This window comes from Neodiprion fabricii, chromosome 2, assembly GCF_021155785.1.
Source record: "Neodiprion fabricii isolate iyNeoFabr1 chromosome 2, iyNeoFabr1.1, whole genome shotgun sequence".
Classification (NCBI taxonomy): domain Eukaryota; kingdom Metazoa; phylum Arthropoda; class Insecta; order Hymenoptera; family Diprionidae; genus Neodiprion; species Neodiprion fabricii.
In genome coordinates, this window is record NC_060240.1 from 12,561,826 (window position 1) to 12,579,625 (window position 17,800).

At 34.3% G+C, this 17,800-nt stretch overlaps 3 protein-coding genes across 10 annotated transcripts; 1 reads left to right on the forward strand and 2 right to left on the reverse strand.

Annotated features, from left to right (window-relative positions):
• Positions 1 to 299: 299 nt before the first annotated feature.
• Positions 300 to 7,616, reverse strand: LOC124175260 (BRCA2-interacting transcriptional repressor EMSY). Of its 5 annotated transcripts, none has more exons than XM_046555317.1 (15): positions 7,532 to 7,616; positions 5,747 to 5,921; positions 5,405 to 5,586; positions 4,973 to 5,094; positions 4,605 to 4,733; positions 4,320 to 4,485; positions 3,921 to 4,058; positions 3,046 to 3,297; positions 2,768 to 2,911; positions 2,429 to 2,568; positions 2,212 to 2,343; positions 1,967 to 2,083; positions 1,534 to 1,781; positions 1,287 to 1,453; positions 300 to 708 (listed from the first exon to the last, which is right to left on the reverse strand). In XM_046555317.1, exons 1-15 carry the CDS (start codon positions 7,614 to 7,616, stop codon positions 479 to 481), a joined length of 2,427 nt encoding a protein of 808 aa, XP_046411273.1. In that variant the 3' UTR covers positions 300 to 478. The 5 variants fall into 5 exon arrangements, with proteins under 5 accessions (XP_046411273.1, XP_046411271.1, XP_046411272.1 ...); XM_046555315.1 differs by having other exon boundaries at positions 301 to 708; positions 1,967 to 2,140; XM_046555316.1 differs by lacking the exon at positions 7,532 to 7,616 and adding an exon at positions 6,994 to 7,247 and having other exon boundaries at positions 301 to 708; positions 1,967 to 2,140.
• A 246-nt stretch (positions 7,617 to 7,862) lies between these two features.
• LOC124175272 (ER membrane protein complex subunit 5) lies at positions 7,863 to 10,557 on the forward strand. Its single transcript, XM_046555339.1, has 3 exons — positions 7,863 to 8,004; positions 8,140 to 8,192; positions 8,341 to 10,557. Exons 1-3 carry the CDS (start codon positions 7,923 to 7,925, stop codon positions 8,572 to 8,574), a joined length of 369 nt encoding a protein of 122 aa, XP_046411295.1. The 5' UTR covers positions 7,863 to 7,922; the 3' UTR covers positions 8,575 to 10,557.
• Positions 10,069 to 16,631, reverse strand: LOC124175269 (mitochondrial uncoupling protein Bmcp). 4 transcript variants are annotated; one of them, XM_046555332.1, is made up of 10 exons: positions 16,386 to 16,631; positions 14,478 to 14,521; positions 14,072 to 14,159; positions 13,839 to 13,986; positions 12,700 to 12,979; positions 12,449 to 12,567; positions 12,233 to 12,293; positions 11,609 to 11,698; positions 11,297 to 11,523; positions 10,069 to 11,214 (listed from the first exon to the last, which is right to left on the reverse strand). In XM_046555332.1, exons 3-9 carry the CDS (start codon positions 14,148 to 14,150, stop codon positions 11,407 to 11,409), a joined length of 894 nt encoding a protein of 297 aa, XP_046411288.1. In that variant the 5' UTR covers positions 14,151 to 14,159; positions 14,478 to 14,521; positions 16,386 to 16,631; the 3' UTR covers positions 10,069 to 11,214; positions 11,297 to 11,406. The 4 variants fall into 4 exon arrangements, with proteins under 4 accessions (XP_046411288.1, XP_046411291.1, XP_046411290.1 ...); XM_046555335.1 differs by lacking the exon at positions 16,386 to 16,631 and adding an exon at positions 16,335 to 16,363; XM_046555334.1 differs by lacking the exon at positions 14,478 to 14,521.
• Positions 16,632 to 17,800: the final 1,169 nt, after the last annotated feature.

Sequence of the window (17,800 nt, forward strand, 5' to 3'; positions counted from 1 at the left end):
TTTTTGAAACGTTGTTTTCAATAATGTTACTAGAAGGGGATTCCATACGGTACACCGATTGAAAGAGATTTTTTGACCAGACTCTGAGGCCAAACTAAAAAAATTCATCTGTTGATGAATGGGCATTTAGTGGGAAAAAGAAGAATATTTCATAGTATACAGGAGGGATACCATTGCTCGTATATTTGGAAATTAGTGCGTACTTTGCACAGGATGATTGTAGCAGAGGTAATGGTAATAACAGTAGTAGTAATAATCATTAACAGATTTATATTTGTACCAACAGAATGACAAAATATTTATTCAAAGTAATAGTGTTTTTTATTAATTAAGGTTCGTATAAATATCAAACAATAATATCATTATTATGCCGGGAAACTTATAAAACTTATCAGACCTATATATAAAATATATATTAGTATTTTCATAATCCAATTGTGATAGCTAAAAAACTAAACTTTACGTTCACACTCCAATATTAACTATTTGATTTATCACTGATCGATTGCTGGCTGTCATACAGGTGTGTTAGATGATCTATAGCTAGAATCTGACTCCCGGCATCATCCAATAAGTTATTACTGTCGTTTTCATCAATGTACTCGAAACTTTCCAGATTTATATCTGCCGAACCCAATGCTGTGCTGAATATGTCTATCCCAGAATTCGATATGGATTCTCCTGTCTGAATATTGTTTATTGCATTTTCTGTGAACACACGCAGACTACAATGTTTTTCCGCTTTGCATATTCAAAGTATTAACATGACTATGACAAGATGGCGTCGCATGAGATTATCAGTTGATTGTTTTAGCCAAATCAAATTTATCTAAACGGACACAAAACTGTGCAAGTAGCTGCATTTTTTGTTTGTTACGTTATGTTGATGCAGAGTAAAATATGCGTCAAAAAATTACTTTTATAATTAAACACACTATCAGGATTTTGCATTTGCCATTTAGAGCTCAAAATATTTACCAAAAATTCGGAATTACCGATTCAAACAATCTTTTAGGATCAAGCGACTTGTGTGAAACATTTCTTCGTTCAATTTCATTACACATGAATTTATTCTGTTGTACAGACTGTAATTTCAGATACGTATTGATGATTTAAATCAATAGACTGAATTTCACTAAATGGTGTCTCCTTCGTGAAAAATCATATGTATATATATATATGTATGATTTTTTATATATATATTATATTATATATATATTATATTATATATATATATATATATTATATTATATATATATATATATTATATTATATTTTCACTTTACCTGATGTTTCAAAGCTGTAGACACCAGTTTGAGGATCTAGTGTTCCTTGTATTTCACTAGCGCAGTCTAAATTTCCGAGTGTTTCTACCGAAATGTTGCTTTTCTTAGATTCATCAGGAACTTCTGTTTTATCAAAATTTATACTATCTATAGTTTCTTTGTTTTTCCTGAAACAATTTACAGTATAAACATCCTACTATAATTTGCATCACCTCTTCTATAAACAGAATACACAATAATTACTGACCTATGTTCTTTCGAATCCATTACGAAACTAATGGTGGCACCACTCTTCACATATGATGATTTGCTAATAGGGCAAGTAGGAGTTTGAGCATCTTTGTTTTGTTCTTTTATCGACAAATGGGAATTAGTATTTAAAATAGCAGTCTTTGATTCTGAACTAAAAATGCCAGAAGCTTCAAGAATCTCGGAAAGGACTTTATTCTTCTTCATAGAATCCTGTCGCAGATCAAACACAATCATGTTTCCGGCCTGTAAGCATAATCACATTTCGAGAAGTTATTGTGTACTAGATCTGTATCAATTTGGACTCATTGAAATCGTATCACTTTCGTATTTTCCGTGTAAAGATCGAGGCAAATTATAAGGTAATGCACAAATCAAATCAGACAATCAATCATAAGTAGATTAATTATTTTAAAACTAGTAAGCATTACCTTTGCGTTGATTTTGACTGGTTCTGGTTGAGAAGAATTCAATGGGGACAACACGGCTAAAGATTGTTCCTCACCAACGGTAATTCTATGTGGCAGCAAAGCTATTGTACCAGCTGACTGCGGATTTGATAAACACAAATTTTTTCCACCGACAATAACTTTGCCTAATACTTCCTAAAATTTAGAATCAGGGTTGTTCATTGCGACAAAACAAGAAAAATCACTGCTCTCAATCCAACAATTACCTTTCCAGCATGGGATAATGTTACACCTCTTGCAGAACCTTTTTGCACAACGATTACATTAGCTTTGGCACCCGCCCTTGAGCCAATATCAGATGTTATATTTACACTTTTGCTAGAATTCAATGTGATACCCTGAAAACACATATTCACAATATGTTTAGATATTTTAAGGTGATCCATTATATACCGAATGTAATTGCTTTTATTAGCTGATTACCATATTGACTGGCCGGTGGCCAGTTTTCACAGTTGGAATATTTTTACATGTTAATACTGTTGTGCTACCACCGTTATGAGGAGGACCAGGTCCGCTCGATGCTACTTCAGTATTCAGAGTTACCATTCGAGGTCCGTTTTCTATTGAAAGAAATAAATCAAAATATTTATCCTCTATGTTCTTTTTTCGAGAAGATTTTTTTCAGTAGCTGAAACTAGTCTCAGAAGAAGTGTAGCTAGTTACTTGAACTACCCTGATGTAAATGATATAAATAATTGTTTCAGAAACCTCGCTTCCAGTACGAAAGAACTTCATCTATACATTTTGAGTTATAGTTACGTAATGTTATCGGCTTTACTCCAATAGCGGATCTTGTACTTGAGTTTGTGGTAGTCATTACCGCTTGCACACACGCGGAAGTTGTACTACTGCTAATTATGACTGCATTTTGTACACAATTCGTTAACTGCACTAATTTCGCACCTGATATTGAAGGAGAAAGAATTTGTTTTACATTATAATATATAAATTGCGTATTGTAGCATTTTTTTAACCATTTTTTTTCATGATATAAAAATATAGATGCTCAACTACTTAAGTTATCATATCTTTATCACCTTCGTTGCTCGTTTGAATATCAGAAACTTCTGACTGTTTGATGTTTGCATTGGCACCTTGAGAACCGCAAGTAGATATTACCAACGGTGTCGTTTTGGGCTGCACCATTTGCGTCGGTATAGCTTTTACTCGTGCTTTGCTAGCTGCAGTAACAGTCACGTATCCAGATACAAACTTGGAAAGTGACTGCCCAGTTTGAAGCAGTGTTTGAGAGCACGACGCAATTGGAGTTATGATGCTCTTAGATGGAACTGAAAAATACGTCGTACGTGTACCACAATACTACCCTAATATACCACGGTGCAAGGTGTTTTTTCTGAAATAAAATGAAAACCCCTAAAGTTTTCTCTCAAATTTCACACTGAACTTTAATAACTTTTGTGAATGATTACTTATCAGAAGGAACCAGAAAATTTATCAATGGAATCTGTCTGAAATATTCTATTTTAGAGCTTTTCAGCAACTACTTCATTAGCAAAATGCTAATGATAATCATTTAACTGTAAAAAGGAATTTATAGTTTGGAAAAATGTTATCTGATAATCGATTGTGGAGAAAGTCAGGGTTATTACAAACTTTCATTCTCGAAATTTCCTACGATTATCGAATTTTGAAAACCAAACAATCACTCTCATAAGAGTTTGAAAGTATTTCTGCATGCAATGTGCGATCAAATGTAAAATATAATGTAAGGATGTTTAGTAGGGCAATATGGCATGGTTTTAGGTGAATTTAGCAAACATTAAGGCGCAGAAAAAATGGCGCAAGCTTTTAAATCGTGATATTAAGTCAATTTAGCGTTAAATGTGCGACAGGAAACCACTTTTATAGTTAAATACGACGTCCACGACAGGTAGTATAATGCATTTACTACCAACAGATGGCGTCTTCCGAATTTCAGGTTTCCAACGGTCAGGTCCCCGGCACAGAGCCTCAGATATTTCCGTAGTGTAGCCAGTGTGGCAGTAGTAGTGTCGCGTGTGGTTGACGAGAGGGGACACAGCGGGTACATCTATTAGCGCCGCATAATGCGAAATACAAACTACATTAGGAGGGACACATAGGTATGCCTTTAAGAATTTAGTCGAGTGCCCCGGGGACCTGCCAACGGGACAAATATTTGAATGGATTCATTGGAAAATATGTATAGAGAGTAGTTTAATTTACTTTGCCGATGAATTAGTTATTTTGTTCAATTTATGTATACGTATATTGAGTTGACGTTGGCTCATGAGCGTTTATATTATAATAGTTATTTGAAAAATTGAGAAACCTGTTAAATTTAATCTGCTGCAATTACTTCCACTAGGATGAACAGAAATATTTTGTTGGGATGTTGTGCTTGTTGAGCATGATGAATTAGCAGCATTTACCTCAACGTCATCGATAATGACGTTTTTTGACATAGCCACAGTTGCGCTTGTGGGTACTATAAACACCTGGTGAATATCAAAAAAAATTAATTATATTTTTTCTCAAAATAACTACATTTTTTGCCTTTAGCTAATAATAGGCAAACGAAAAAACCACAGTAACAGCACTGATTTGATGTTTTTACCTTATTATGTAACGAAGTTGATACTGAAGACAATGATTCTGATCCTATGCAAGAAACAGATGTAACAACATCTCTCACAATTTTACCAGTGTCATCAGATGTATTCAAACCACCAGAGACATCTTGGAGCTGCAAATGAGGCAGTGCAATTACTTTTTTTTAATTCTTCACAAATTCTAACTATCTTTTTAAAAATACCATACGAAAGTATCATTAATATATTTTTGCCTATCAGTTACAGTAAAATTGACTGTCCTTTTTACTCTGGTTACAAAATTTCACACATCATTCAGGACAATTTGTAAATTTATAAATCACGTGTCTAATGTCACAATGATGATATCGAAAACTGATTGAACTTTTGTTACCTCAACTGCTGATCTCCTTCGTTTTCTACCTACAGGATGCCTTTCTGGCTGTACGGCAATGGGACTAACGGGTGATTTCTTCTCTTCTAAATTCTCTAAGACAAAATCTGTCTGTAATTTGACTGGAAAAATAATTTACAGAAAAATTTACTGAATATACTTTACTTATGAACTAACAACGATGAAGAAATTATTTAGAAATATATCACGCGAAGACTAATATAGAATAGCTAAGGTAAATGGATCTCACAATTATTTGTAAATGTTGCGGTTTTTCTTGATGTTATGATTATTTTAACAATTAGAAACAGTAATATAATTGTTTTAACTCTGAACCTGAAACTGACTACCAAACCTAGCACCTGCTGAAAATGAAAGAATTTTTCGTAATGAAAGGATATAGAGAGATGTCAAACAGCGATATTAACCAACCTTTTATATCTGGTGTCTCTTGTTGAGATGTTACCCCCTTTTTAGCATTGGCAACGGAAGTTGCAAGTGACAAACTGTTGGCTAAGGTGGTGAAAATGTTTCCTGCTTTCAGCCTAGGCAAAAGGGGAATCATTCGTCGACCTTCGATGGCCCAATCTGTACCAGTATTCGGGCCATTTAATCTAACAAGGTAAAACTGATTGAGTGCAATACTTATTGGATGTAATTGATGATAAAATATGCGAAAATTATGTATTGGGACGGATTTCAAAGAATGGGAAAACTTCTGTTTCTGACGTTTTGTTAATCCAACTAAGCAGAGGTTCAATCAGGCAAACTCACTGCTCCGCAATAATGGTCAGTTTCTCATCATTAACAGCACGACGAACCTCGGCACGATGTCTTTCATTTGAAATATGAAGAGCTTTCGCTAGCTCTTGCAATAGCTTTTGTTTTTCACTGGTAAATGAGCCCTGCGCTCGCAATACTGAGACCGTATTGCCATAGGCTTCTAATTCTGAAACGAATTACAATCAATGTGAGAAAAAAGTTTCACCATACGCCTGAATACCACTCCTCAATAAAATCATGCGCATTGTTTCATCTATTTTTCTCCTGTTATGGCATATCCACGATACTTGACAAGTAAAACTCGACACATAGATTTTTCTATTGAAGTGTACTTGGCAATGTTGAAGGTGAATGGACGAAACTGTTTGAAATAAAAGTTGAGAAACAGAGAAAAAATGTTTGAATCGCAAAATCATCCATGCTATGTAACAAAAATCATTCTGAGCACATTTAAATAACACAAGTGTCTTTTTTTCTAACTCCTAATGCAGACAGTACGTCCATTCATCCTTGTGCCAATGCTATACTTGGGTAAACCATGTTTGTAAGTCTTTGAATTGTGTGTGAACTGAGGTTTAGCATGGAATTTCCTTGTACCATACAACGATTTACGTATTATAGAACTGTGCTTGCTGTACATACATTGTATAAAATCAGCAGATTCCATTTTTTTCACTAATTTATCGACAGAGCAAGCGATCTTTTTTAAATTTCCACCATTCCTTAACCAATTTCCGGTCACTCCGAGGGTTGTAAGTTATAGACTACCCAAAGGAAAATCTATCTTATTACTTCAATTAGAAGTAATTCGAAAACTTACATTGAGGTGTTTAATCGGTTGAACACAAGCACCCTATATCCCAAAACAGCTATAATATTTAATATACAAAGATGAAGTTCTGACTTAAGCAAGTTCAAGCAAATGTAATCACAAGTAATATATGCTGCTTTCGTGATTTCATAACTATGCTTAGCAGCAACTTGATTTAGGAGTTGAGAGTTGGGAAGATGAGTACACTTAGAGTAAAATTGGAGTACGACGTCAAAAAAAAGTTGAACAGCTCTGGCATGAAATTTGTTTCGAATAGTGTAGAATTAAACACATATTAAAGCACTGCTAAGTTTCCTTAAAGGAATAAATTATAGAAGTAAGAAAATAACTCAAAAATGAGTGATTTAATCATGCAAAATTCAAATGAACAATAAAATATTTAAATTAATATTGTACATAACCTTACCGAGATAACGTAAACACTTTTTACACTCATCACGAGACAAGTCTAGTCTGCCAGGCCACATTGTTACAGAATAAAAACTGATTACATTAAATACGAACGAGTTCCCACATTGTTTAAAAATAATTTTGGTATTTTAACAAACTATCGACAACAATAATTTCAGTTGATAATGAAGTTGTCACATGGTCGATCGATACAGTCGAAGCACAGACAAAGGATGCGCTTCGATATGGGCTGGCAGTGCTGTCGCAGAAGTTTAATTTTTTTCTTTAACCAGGAAATGTTGGTATGCTTGTCTAATTCCTAGAGACTTTTTTTGTGCTGATGGAGGTTTCTCTCTGCTGCTGGTGGATAATTATTTTACAGTATCCTTCGAAAAGAACCATGATCTATTCACTGATGACTGAAATATACGAGGGAGCCGGAGATAGAGAAATAGCATGGAAGGGAAGTGTTGTCTGCTTCTACTAGCTACTGCGCATGCGTGACAGAGTCTAAGCCAAAATGTAATGTCAGAAATTTACAAAAGAAAACTCGCCTGAAAAGTGCATTGAGGCAGATCTCCGGTGTATGTAACAAGCTATTTGAAAGACTGTATCAGTGCAAGAGAGGTAGCACCTCATCTCCGAGCTGTTTCTTTCTGCGAAAAGCCTGCCGTATACCGAGCCATCCAGTAAACGTTCCAGTCACGTTCCAGTATTATCATTAACTATCATATTTCAGTGAGTGAAACTTGAGTGAAATATGAAGAACATCGCCTAGGGATATACCATATTTCATAATATTCCAGTGCGCACCTACAATCGAGTACAGTAAATGCATAGATTCTCAAGTTATAATCAGTCAACGGATTCTATGAGTATATAAATGCGCATAACCTCTGAATATCTCACAACGCTAGCGTTGAATAAAAATTTCAAAAACCCGAAATGAGTGCCACTACGCTACACAAAGTAATTTTGATTATTGGTTTTATTTCCTTGCTGCATGCAGCATACTCAGCGGCTCAGCGTAAGTTCACCAAACTAGAATAAGAAAATTTACTAATCTCATATAATTAACACGAAATAATGACATTCATTTTTACACACCCATCAAATATTTGTAATCATTTGTTCAACTAATGAATTTCTTATATGCTTTTAGATCGATCATATTTACGTATAACGGAGCAAGAATTTATAACATTACCTGTAGACGTGAGTAATTACTACCAATCAATAGCTGCGCAGAGTGCAATACATGATTATAACTAAATTTTCTTCTCAGCTTAAGCTTCTTGTTCTTATGTTCACAGTTCATGAATATCAATAAACAAATAAAAAGAATAATGATCGCTAATTTCAGATTATAACGCAAGGTATTGCAAGTCTCTTCCTAGTCATGTACGCAGTCATGTTTATAGCAGGCGATTTCAAAGAAATACGTGCTGCGGTTGACTTGGAAAGTAAATCATGGGAAACACTGAGGAACCTGCCATCTTTTCAGATGTATAATCACCGTGGTAGATCGCTATCCCCATACTATTTACCACAGGTTCAGAAATCATCTCTTGAAGATAACTTGCTGACAATGAATTGAGAACACACTGTTTGGCATAAATTATTTATGTATTTATTATGTAACATAACTGGGCACCATGTCAGTAAATATATGCTTGACAATATGGTTTAAATCACAATGCACAAAATTCCAAAAGATTAAAGCATCCAATAAGAATATTAGTATACTCAATTTTAAAGTTCTAGTGCTGCAGGTGTTACAATATTAGATCAGTATACCCTCGTCCAATTTACTATGTAACAGTATTTGTCTAACTTTATGTTCGCAAAGATTCTGGTGGTAGTGAATATATTATACAAACTGCAGGGTAATATTTCATTATGAAAGCAATTTTTGATCCAATATTTCACTTTACATTGACCTGATGTCACGAAATTAAAATCTGAAACGATATTTTCTCTGTATTTGTTTTCGGAAAAGTTATCCAGCATCTGGCGAAAATTGTTTACAAAATTGAGACACGCATACGTATCTACTCAGAAAGTAGACTTTACGATTAGACAGTTTCTCAGTTTTCCGATCTTTGATAAATTCTAATAATCCCTGAAAATTTTGTACAAGTGTCCGGATAATTGGGTTGGACAAATTTATGTAGAAGCATTGATATTTCTGCAGTTTCTATGAATAGTTTTCATAATTCTGGTTTGACTGAAAATATTCTCTCAGATACGTCCAGATGTTTCTAGCTGCATTTCGGAAAACTTAATTTCAAATGTTTACCATGAATTTCTAATTTCTCTCAGAAATACATTCCAGTATTTCAAATTTTCTCAGATCTGTGATTCGAAATAAAAATCTGCATAGTAAGACTTTCCTCTAGTGTTGACTTAAGATATACTACAAGGTTCTCTTGAAAGGACCTGCTCGACAATTACAAGCTATTCACACCATCCCGATTACTGACGAAAAACGCTCTCTCAGGCTCTTCTCTGAATCTGGTCATAGATTTTAGCGTTGGGTATAGGATTGAACCACTTATATTTCCTATACCGTAGCTTAATTACGCTGTGTAAAATTGAGTTATTCAAAAGCGTACACACGCCAAAAAAAGCTCGTGTAAAATACCGCATGTCGGTTGTGCGCATGCGCCACATTGTTTTACCGCAGTTTGAAAATAGCGCACTTTACGCACGCTCCACAGGCATCGAAAATCGAACTTTCCGAGCAGGTGTTGAAATTAAACGTTATCCCGCTACATTTGTTTCTGGTTTAAGACGAAAATATTGGAAATTGTACAAGTTGTTCATTAATTTAAGCTGGAGTGACGGTATTGTCACTTCACATTTATGTGAAAATTAGATCTCAGGATTATGTTTGTAATGTAATATGCACCCTCATTTCAGAAAATATACATTTCAGGCATTGTACTCTCAACCATGATTTAAATGACCCACCTAAGTGTTGGCAACTGATGGCGTTGTGTAGACATAACTTCTAATAAAAGGACCCCAAAAGATCCTAGTAACAAGGGGATATTTTGGGATATGTTAGTTAGTTTCCTGGAAAATTTGAAGAAACATCAAGAACAGTCGATTTATTTCATGATTGGTTTCTCATGTGTATTGCGGCACTCAATCGTTTTACGATTTATAAATACTACAATATAATGTATAGCAATGCTTTTTCAACACCGGTAAAAGACTATCATGGCAATAACTCGTGTTGATGTACCTAGTTGACACTAATATGGACATTTCATTATGAAGCAAATAAATAATACACGTACTCGATTTTCCTACACTAATTTGTACTGCTTCAAAGAAATGATTAAACACCAACTACCTAAGATTACAATATACACTCGCAAGCATCACAATATACAGACGCAAATGCTGATTACTGGTTTCATCTTGTTGCAATTACTTCAGAGATAGTATGTGCTGAATTCAATCCACACAAAGGTAGAAGCACCAGCACTGTTGGAATATATTTTTTTGTTTTTGTTTTTTTTCTTCGGAGTAATATTTCATGTTATAACTATAATTGTCAAAAATGCGTTGATGTTTCTGCAAAAGACATATTTATCCGAATTGCTTCACAATTTTAAGGACCATTGAACAATGGTCTTTTCGTAGTGCATGTAAACCAGAGTATTTAAATATCCTAATATTTGGTATGTTCTATGGGACAGATTGTCATTTTTACATGTAAATACAAAGACTCATTGTCAAATGAGAATCAGAACGCAAATTGAGAAGAATTTTACTCTGAAATGCAATAATCTACTACTTTCTCTTGTGATATGTGTAGTTGAATATTTTTGTTTCTAACTTTACTATGGTCGTATATTCGTAAGATCTATTAGTCGTAATATGCGTATAATAATTAATAGCTCAATAAGTAATTATCACGTTTTGACTGGTATTCATAAGTACGTCTTAAAAGTACATATGTAAAATTATTGAATATCGTCATTCGCATAGTAACTTATAATAATAATAAATATTATTGACGAGCCAATTTGCTAATTCAATTAAGAATGGTATAGTTTTTCGATGGACAAAAATTTCTATAAGCGAGACGCAGTTTCTATCTGTCAAGAATTTTAAAACATACTACGAATGTAGCATTCACAAAGGGTGAGACTGAGTATTTATCCTTATGTTCCAACAAAGACACCCTGAGCTGTACATCCTTATCAGTGTTGATGATCAGCAACTGGAAAAAGTATAGCTTTAAATTATGTACTAAGCTATTTTTCCCAGAATTAGAGTTGGATCAATTCATATAATGAACTCACCATAAGCCGTAAATTGATAGAACTACGTTTGGATGGATGGTTACTAAAATTGCGGTAGAGTTCAATACTGACTACAGGCGCTGGAACTCCGTTAGTCGACACTTTCGTAATCAATAACGTTTCAACTGTTCGTATGTTATGAAAAAAATTATATTCCAAGGACCCATCCTGAACCAGGTTGGAATAAAACCTTTGTACAGGGCAAAGAAACCTTCGTTCTTCACAGTCTGAAATTTTAGTTTTAACAATGTTAACTTTGTTTTTGCAATAATTTATGAAGCATCAATAATTTACACGCATTTATCATCGTACCTGAACAAAACAATCGATGCTACCAGAGTAAATACTGGCTGAAAGACCGCCACAAGCCAAACGAACCCTTCTTTGATTCATTAAACGTGTCTGGAATAAGAAACAGGTATTTTATTCAAGTTACCTAATAAAAATTATATTTTCAAAGGTGATAAGCGAACTTTACCATGCTTATACTTCTAGATGGCTAAAAAACATCAGTTTGATTCGGTCAGCTGATTCGAGTTTTTTTAAATTTCAATTCCCTTCATTTTGGAAGCGCAAAATTTGGGTACTACAGTATTTTTACAGAGCATTGTATGATTAGTATTCTAAATAAGACGGTCAAAATTCAACTATCAATCATTTGATTATATGATATGATTGATGATAGATTCTATACACTTATAATCTGTTAAAAAAAAGTCCACGAGCAAGGGGTTAACCACTTATTAGTTGGTGTGTACCTCAGATTTTAAAAGCTTTCACATTACTTTAAATGATTTCATGTGATTTCATATATTTCAGAAATTTCACGAGATTTCAAATCATTTCATGAAATTCCTTGAGGTTCCTTGAGGAACACCAGGTTTCAAGGGTGGTCAACCCTTTGTCCATATGTTATTAAAAACTTTGTGTACATACTCGCACAACATCGATTGGAGTTGAAGCTACCGCACTGCCCATACTGGCAATAAAACTTGACCTGCAAGCAAATTTTGTAACACATTCAATATAAATTGTCCTGGTTTTCTGCTAAAGGCAAATTACTTTGAGATGAGTGCATCCCAAAAAAATGTTCAACTTGCCAATAGCCTGGTTCCAATTTTCACACGATATTAAACATCCTTCATTACTCACACAAAGTGATTTGCCACGCTGTCTCCAAGGGTGTTCAATAACTTCTGTTTACTGTAGTCGTATATCGGCAATTCCACAGCTGCAATGATTGCTGCTCGTTGAGCAGTTGGTCCAACACCCTGCGCAAAAAGGAAAACCTCTGTTTTTTAAGTACATTGTAAATTGACTAAAAGCTTTAATATAAACAACCCTTGGTACAAACTGAAAGGGGCAGATTGAGCTCAATTAATATTCTCGGAAATCTCTTTCACCTTCCACAAGCCGCGAACACCTTCGTTGTGGTAAACATCTTGAAAGCAACTGAACAAGGACACGTTTGCCTCAACGCCTCTGACTTGCATACGAACTTTTACCACATCTGTTGGGTTGGCAATTGCGCTTGAAAATGCACCTGCTACTGCTGCACAAACTATGTTTATCAGGACTATGTCATCAGCCCCCCATTTGTCTGTTGCTGCTCTTTTAAGCGAGTAGTAAGTCCCAAACTTAATTGTACCGTATGTGGCTTGTCTCAGAACAGCAGAGCTGATCCTGATTGTGAAAAATTAGATAAAGGCATATGTTATTCAATCAGTTATTGAAATTGCGTGAAGGATTTATGGCACTATAGTCAGCTAGAAAATATACCAAAACAAAAATTGAAGGATGAATAAACTGTACTGTCTAAACAAAAAGATGTAAAAACAGAAAAAAAAGAGAAAAAAAAACATTCAAAAAATTTCCAGTAGCGTTATTTATGCTGGTGATGGTAAAAACAAATGAAACAACATTTGTATCATGTAATAGAAATGAATCTGCTAAGATATCAACAATCTGAAAAAACGTTTTTCAATTAGAACCTTTGAAATGATTACACTCGGATTACACATAGATTTGTGTACTACAGTCAGAATTTTTAAATATTTGTCAGAATCTGGTCAGCGAGCAGAACGAGTTCGAAAATACTTGGACAAAATCAAAAAGACTAGACAGAGTTCAAGCATTGATCATTTTCATTACCAAACGTTTTCTCGAATTTTTCATATCTTAGCTTGTTATTCGAAATTGCACATGCTTATTTTATCACACAGTTCGAATATTATTTCATTTATGTTCGCGTCATTTATTTTAGAGTAAAAAGGTTTATTTCTCATCAGCTTCGGGCAACCAGTGTGGAATTTCTGATGTCTGAACGAATTGTAGAATGACGTGATTTCTTCTCTAATGTTGTTAAAATAATTAAGTGTTTAAATTCAGTACTTTAACATTTTTTCCTGTGCCACAGATCTTTTTAGTTACTAGATTAACTTTGGCAATACTTTGTAAACTTTTATTTCACTACTTTTGTGAGCTAACTGCAGTATATCGCGTACATGTCTAATCACAATATCGTAAACAAAAACCAGCTAACCCAGAATATAAAGCTCTGTATCCTTCCTGCCTTGATATTTGCACCAATGCATCTGTCATGCCAGAGTATTTTAAAGAGGCATGCTTCTGGTCCAGTTTTTGCCCCTGTACCTGAAGACGAGTCTTTGTTGTGTCCAATGGAAATGTACCTAGTAAAATAATTTGAATTTTTTACATGTAAACCAGGACTTTTTTTCATCCAGAGCCCCAATCTGTTGTTTTGTGCTTACTGACCAAATTCTGCAACAATTGATGCTAATCCCCCGTATACGAAAGGTCTCCAATCCTTCCAGTCTCTTGCTCCCATACCCATTCAAAGTTTCTAGAATGTACGAAAAACATTTTTAATGGCAGTTTATATAACGCCCAGAGAAAATCACCATTCTGCATTTCTAATTGTGATTATTAATTAATACTGGCTGATGAGCATAGAATGAAGTAGATTCTAATGCCTTTACAGTGTTTCATTATATTTACTATCATTTATAGAAATCCGGAATTACAATGAAATGTAAAATTATCTCTGTGAATTGTAAGACGAACAAAGTAATTGGTGTAAACGTTGAATACAGTTTCATTTTCGTAACTAGGTAATTTACTAACACCCTTCGAATAAAGAAGACATTCGAATAGTACTTACTCCTAGCTCATAGTAGATATTCCATTTCCAATTGTGCTTCATATCTAAACAAACAGCAAAAGGACCGTTAAGGAATATTGAATTGGTTGACCCAATACTAAATACTTGATAATGCATGCTTATATTTTAAGCATCAACATCTCTTTCATTTTATGCATAACAGCCATGTCCGTTTGAAAATTTGATGAATGCGATGAAATCATGAGTTTGAACTTCGTAGCTTTTAGCACAAAAAATGTAAACGTAAAACTCAGTTACTTTGGCATAAAAAACAAGATTTATGCTCATCTCAATTATTCTTTGCCAACCTATATTATTACTTCATAAGTTACAAACTTTAATCTCATGCAAAATTTTATTCATTGTCTACGTCTAAATGTTTTAAGGGTGATGCAAGCATATCACGCATTACATCATCCAAATGAAGACTATAATTTAATTCTAATGCTTGTAATTTCACTCGACTTCAAGGTGAGTGTCAGTGAACTCAAATGATGTGAAATAGAATCACATAATTCCAAGTAATTTCATACAAATGCTTTGACGTAAATTAACTTTAAATAAATTCACCTAATTTCAATTGAATTCAGATGATTACAAATGACTTCAAGTGAATTTAAGTGATTTCACAAAGTCCAGACTTTGAAAAATCATTAAAGTTCAAGCAAATTCAAATGATTTTTGCCAGTGATTTGAAATTAATTTAGTCAACATCACTTGACCTCAATGAATTAATTCCCCTTTTTTTCAAATGAACGCTAACTGTAAGTACAATGTTTTAACGTTGAACATTGAATGGAATGCAATAAGTTCGTTATTATGTACATCAAAATCGATAAAGGACCCATTGCTTCATTTACCTTGTAAAATCCAACCTCAAGGTGAAATTCATGCACAAGTTAGAGAATTTTCTAAATATCTACTTTCGGTTTTCCTACATTCTTATACTCTAACACATTAAAACTTGATTTGCGATTAAGTTTTTACAAAAATTCGAAAAATTGACCGAGTTATGATAATTTTTGTCAAGAAGGTAAAATATATTATTTATCAAAAAATAAAGGAAAAAAAATACGATAAAATAACTTGCATAGTTGTATTTTTTGTGCGCAAAAACATAAACTACCAGCAATATTGAGCAGACTTTAAAGATTATGAATGTTTTCTTGACCTCGAAAGTGTTGAAATAAATTGTTTTCTTGGATATGAAGGTCATTGAACGGAACAACTAAAAAAAAATTTATATAATTTAAATTTATATTGAATATGAAAATGGAAAGTGTGAATATCCATGATGATTTTAAAAAATGTTTTTTTTTTCGTTAACAAACGATTAAGGTTGTTGAATACCTTTTTTTTATTCGCAATAAGATCGTTGCCAATTGAGATTTTTCAGTAAAAAAAAAAAAAAAAAATTAAATTTCATAAAACTTTGTACTGTGTGTAAAAATCCGACCTTGACCTTCTAATACCTGCGTAAAAAAGTTGCAAAAATGTTGAAAATCGACGCGTTTTTTGGACCAAACCCTCATGATATTATTAAGAGATTCACTCGCAATTTCCTGACTTACGAGTAATCGGTTTACCTGCAGGGTAAATTTTACGTAAAAGATGGGAAAAACTAGCATAAACTATAAAGAGGTTATGCCGAAATCATGAGGTATTAACGGAAAAAAAATGAAATAAAGTAACGTGAAAATATATGATAAATTAACAAAAAAAAATAATAATCGTTGAATGTTGTCGCGGAATCAGCGTTATTTGTTTGCGCAATCAACCGAAATAGTTGCGGGATAACGTATCTGCGATGTCGATAACGAGCGATATTTAGAATTTAAATATAGACGTAACATTCACCGACAGTTTCAAAAATGTAGGTAATAACATCAGAAAAAGTTCGGCACTCACCTAAAATTATCCAACGACAATTAGTTACACCTCGTAATATAAATTGTATCATGCAACCCGAATTATGCGAACTTCATAACTCCTTACACTATGGCGATCTTTACGAGCGGTATGCCGCATGCAAATTATCTCATACATAGGCGCTTTACAAACACGCAATTCAGGCCGGTAAATCATGGATTTACCAACGAAATTAACTATTTATAACATCTGGAGTTCGCAAAAATCCGCCAATCCGAATGTTGCTAGAATAATCGCATGATTTCTAGGATTTAGCCACGAACGACAAGCAAAGAATACGAACTCGAACTCCCGCTAAAACCCCTAGAAATTTTCATCTGAACGTCATCTATCTCTGTGTTTTGATTGGCTCCGACAACAGATTTGTCACAAAACGGCCGTACGCGGTTAATCGAATTACCCAATTCAAAATTTTGTCAATGGCGATCATTGGGCGGGTGGATGGCATTTCTACTCTGCATTTCAGTACCTGGGCGCAGCCCGCACTGATGCTGGATGTAATGAGAAACAATTACTACGCTCAGATAGCGTTCCCTATTGCATCAGATCGTACATGAGTGTGATCGTCAATGCTTTACGGCAGAATTGGGCATGATCGTTGTGTGCTGCTGGAGCGTAGGTCGAACTCACGAAGAATTATGCATTATTGTTGCACGCTACTGCAGCGTGGGTCGAAGTGGGGTGGACATCGGGTCGAACGACACACACGTACGAGCTGTTTATTGATTACTTCCATTTCTCACATACAGGTGGCGATTCAACTGTTCTTCCTTGCAACTTTCCCGCGAGTTATACTCAAACTATAATAATATGATTCGTAAATAAACTGGATTGATGTACAACTAATTATATCCAAATAGTAACCAGGGGAAGAGCTATGGAAAAACGGTCAGAGGTTGCCGATTGATTGCACGTTAATCAAAACATGTATGATGTAAATTCGCTCGGTTTTCGGACATGTAATTTTTTTTTCCAGCAAAGCATACGTGTCATCTGCCGAAAATCTACAGCAGGCCTGTTTGGAAAGTGCACATGCAAGGTATGAAGACTATTGTTTCAGGCACGAATTATTCGTCGGCTTGGACCAAATTGTAGCGAACACATATCAATGATTCCCACTAAGGATATTATAGAATATTTTACACTATCACTGAAGTAGTTGATAATACAGTATTTGTGTTGACGTTTGTGAAGTCAAGAAAGTATCGAAAAAAAAGTTGTGTTCTGTACTTTTGTCCCATTGTTGTGGTAACACTTTGGTCCAAATTTTGTGATTTGATCGGAGCGGGGTTCATCAGTGGATCTCATTTCTATTGATATTCACTTGCCGTTTGTGAGTTCGATCGACAACATTAACAGAAATGAGATCCACTGATGAGTCACGGGATTAACCC

Bases quoted from the DNA above. Each gene is read 5' to 3' on its own strand.
- LOC124175260 (XM_046555315.1), bottom strand. From the start codon at position 7,616: ATGAGGTGCTACCTCTCTTGCACTGATACAGTCTTTCAAATAGCTTGT. The intron at 5,922-7,531 runs GCGAGTTTTCTT...AATTCGTTTCAG, and splicing joins TGCCTCAATGCACTTTTCAG to AATTAGAAGCCTATGGCAAT. The intron at 2,569-2,767 runs GTAACTATAACT...TTCTTTCAATAG, and splicing joins AGTAAAGCCGATAACATTAC to AAAACGGACCTCGAATGGTA.
- LOC124175272 (XM_046555339.1), top strand. From the start codon at position 7,923: ATGAGTGCCACTACGCTACACAAAGTAATTTTGATTATTGGTTTTATT. The intron at 8,005-8,139 runs GTAAGTTCACCA...ATATGCTTTTAG, and splicing joins AGCATACTCAGCGGCTCAGC to ATCGATCATATTTACGTATA. The intron at 8,193-8,340 runs GTGAGTAATTAC...CGCTAATTTCAG, and splicing joins TTATAACATTACCTGTAGAC to ATTATAACGCAAGGTATTGC.
- LOC124175269 (XM_046555334.1), bottom strand. From the start codon at position 14,150: ATGGGTATGGGAGCAAGAGACTGGAAGGATTGGAGACCTTTCGTATAC. The intron at 12,980-13,838 runs GTTAGCTGGTTT...TTTCACAATCAG, and splicing joins TACAGAGCTTTATATTCTGG to GATCAGCTCTGCTGTTCTGA. The intron at 12,294-12,448 runs GTGAGTAATGAA...ATTTGCTTGCAG, and splicing joins AGCGTGGCAAATCACTTTGT to GTCAAGTTTTATTGCCAGTA.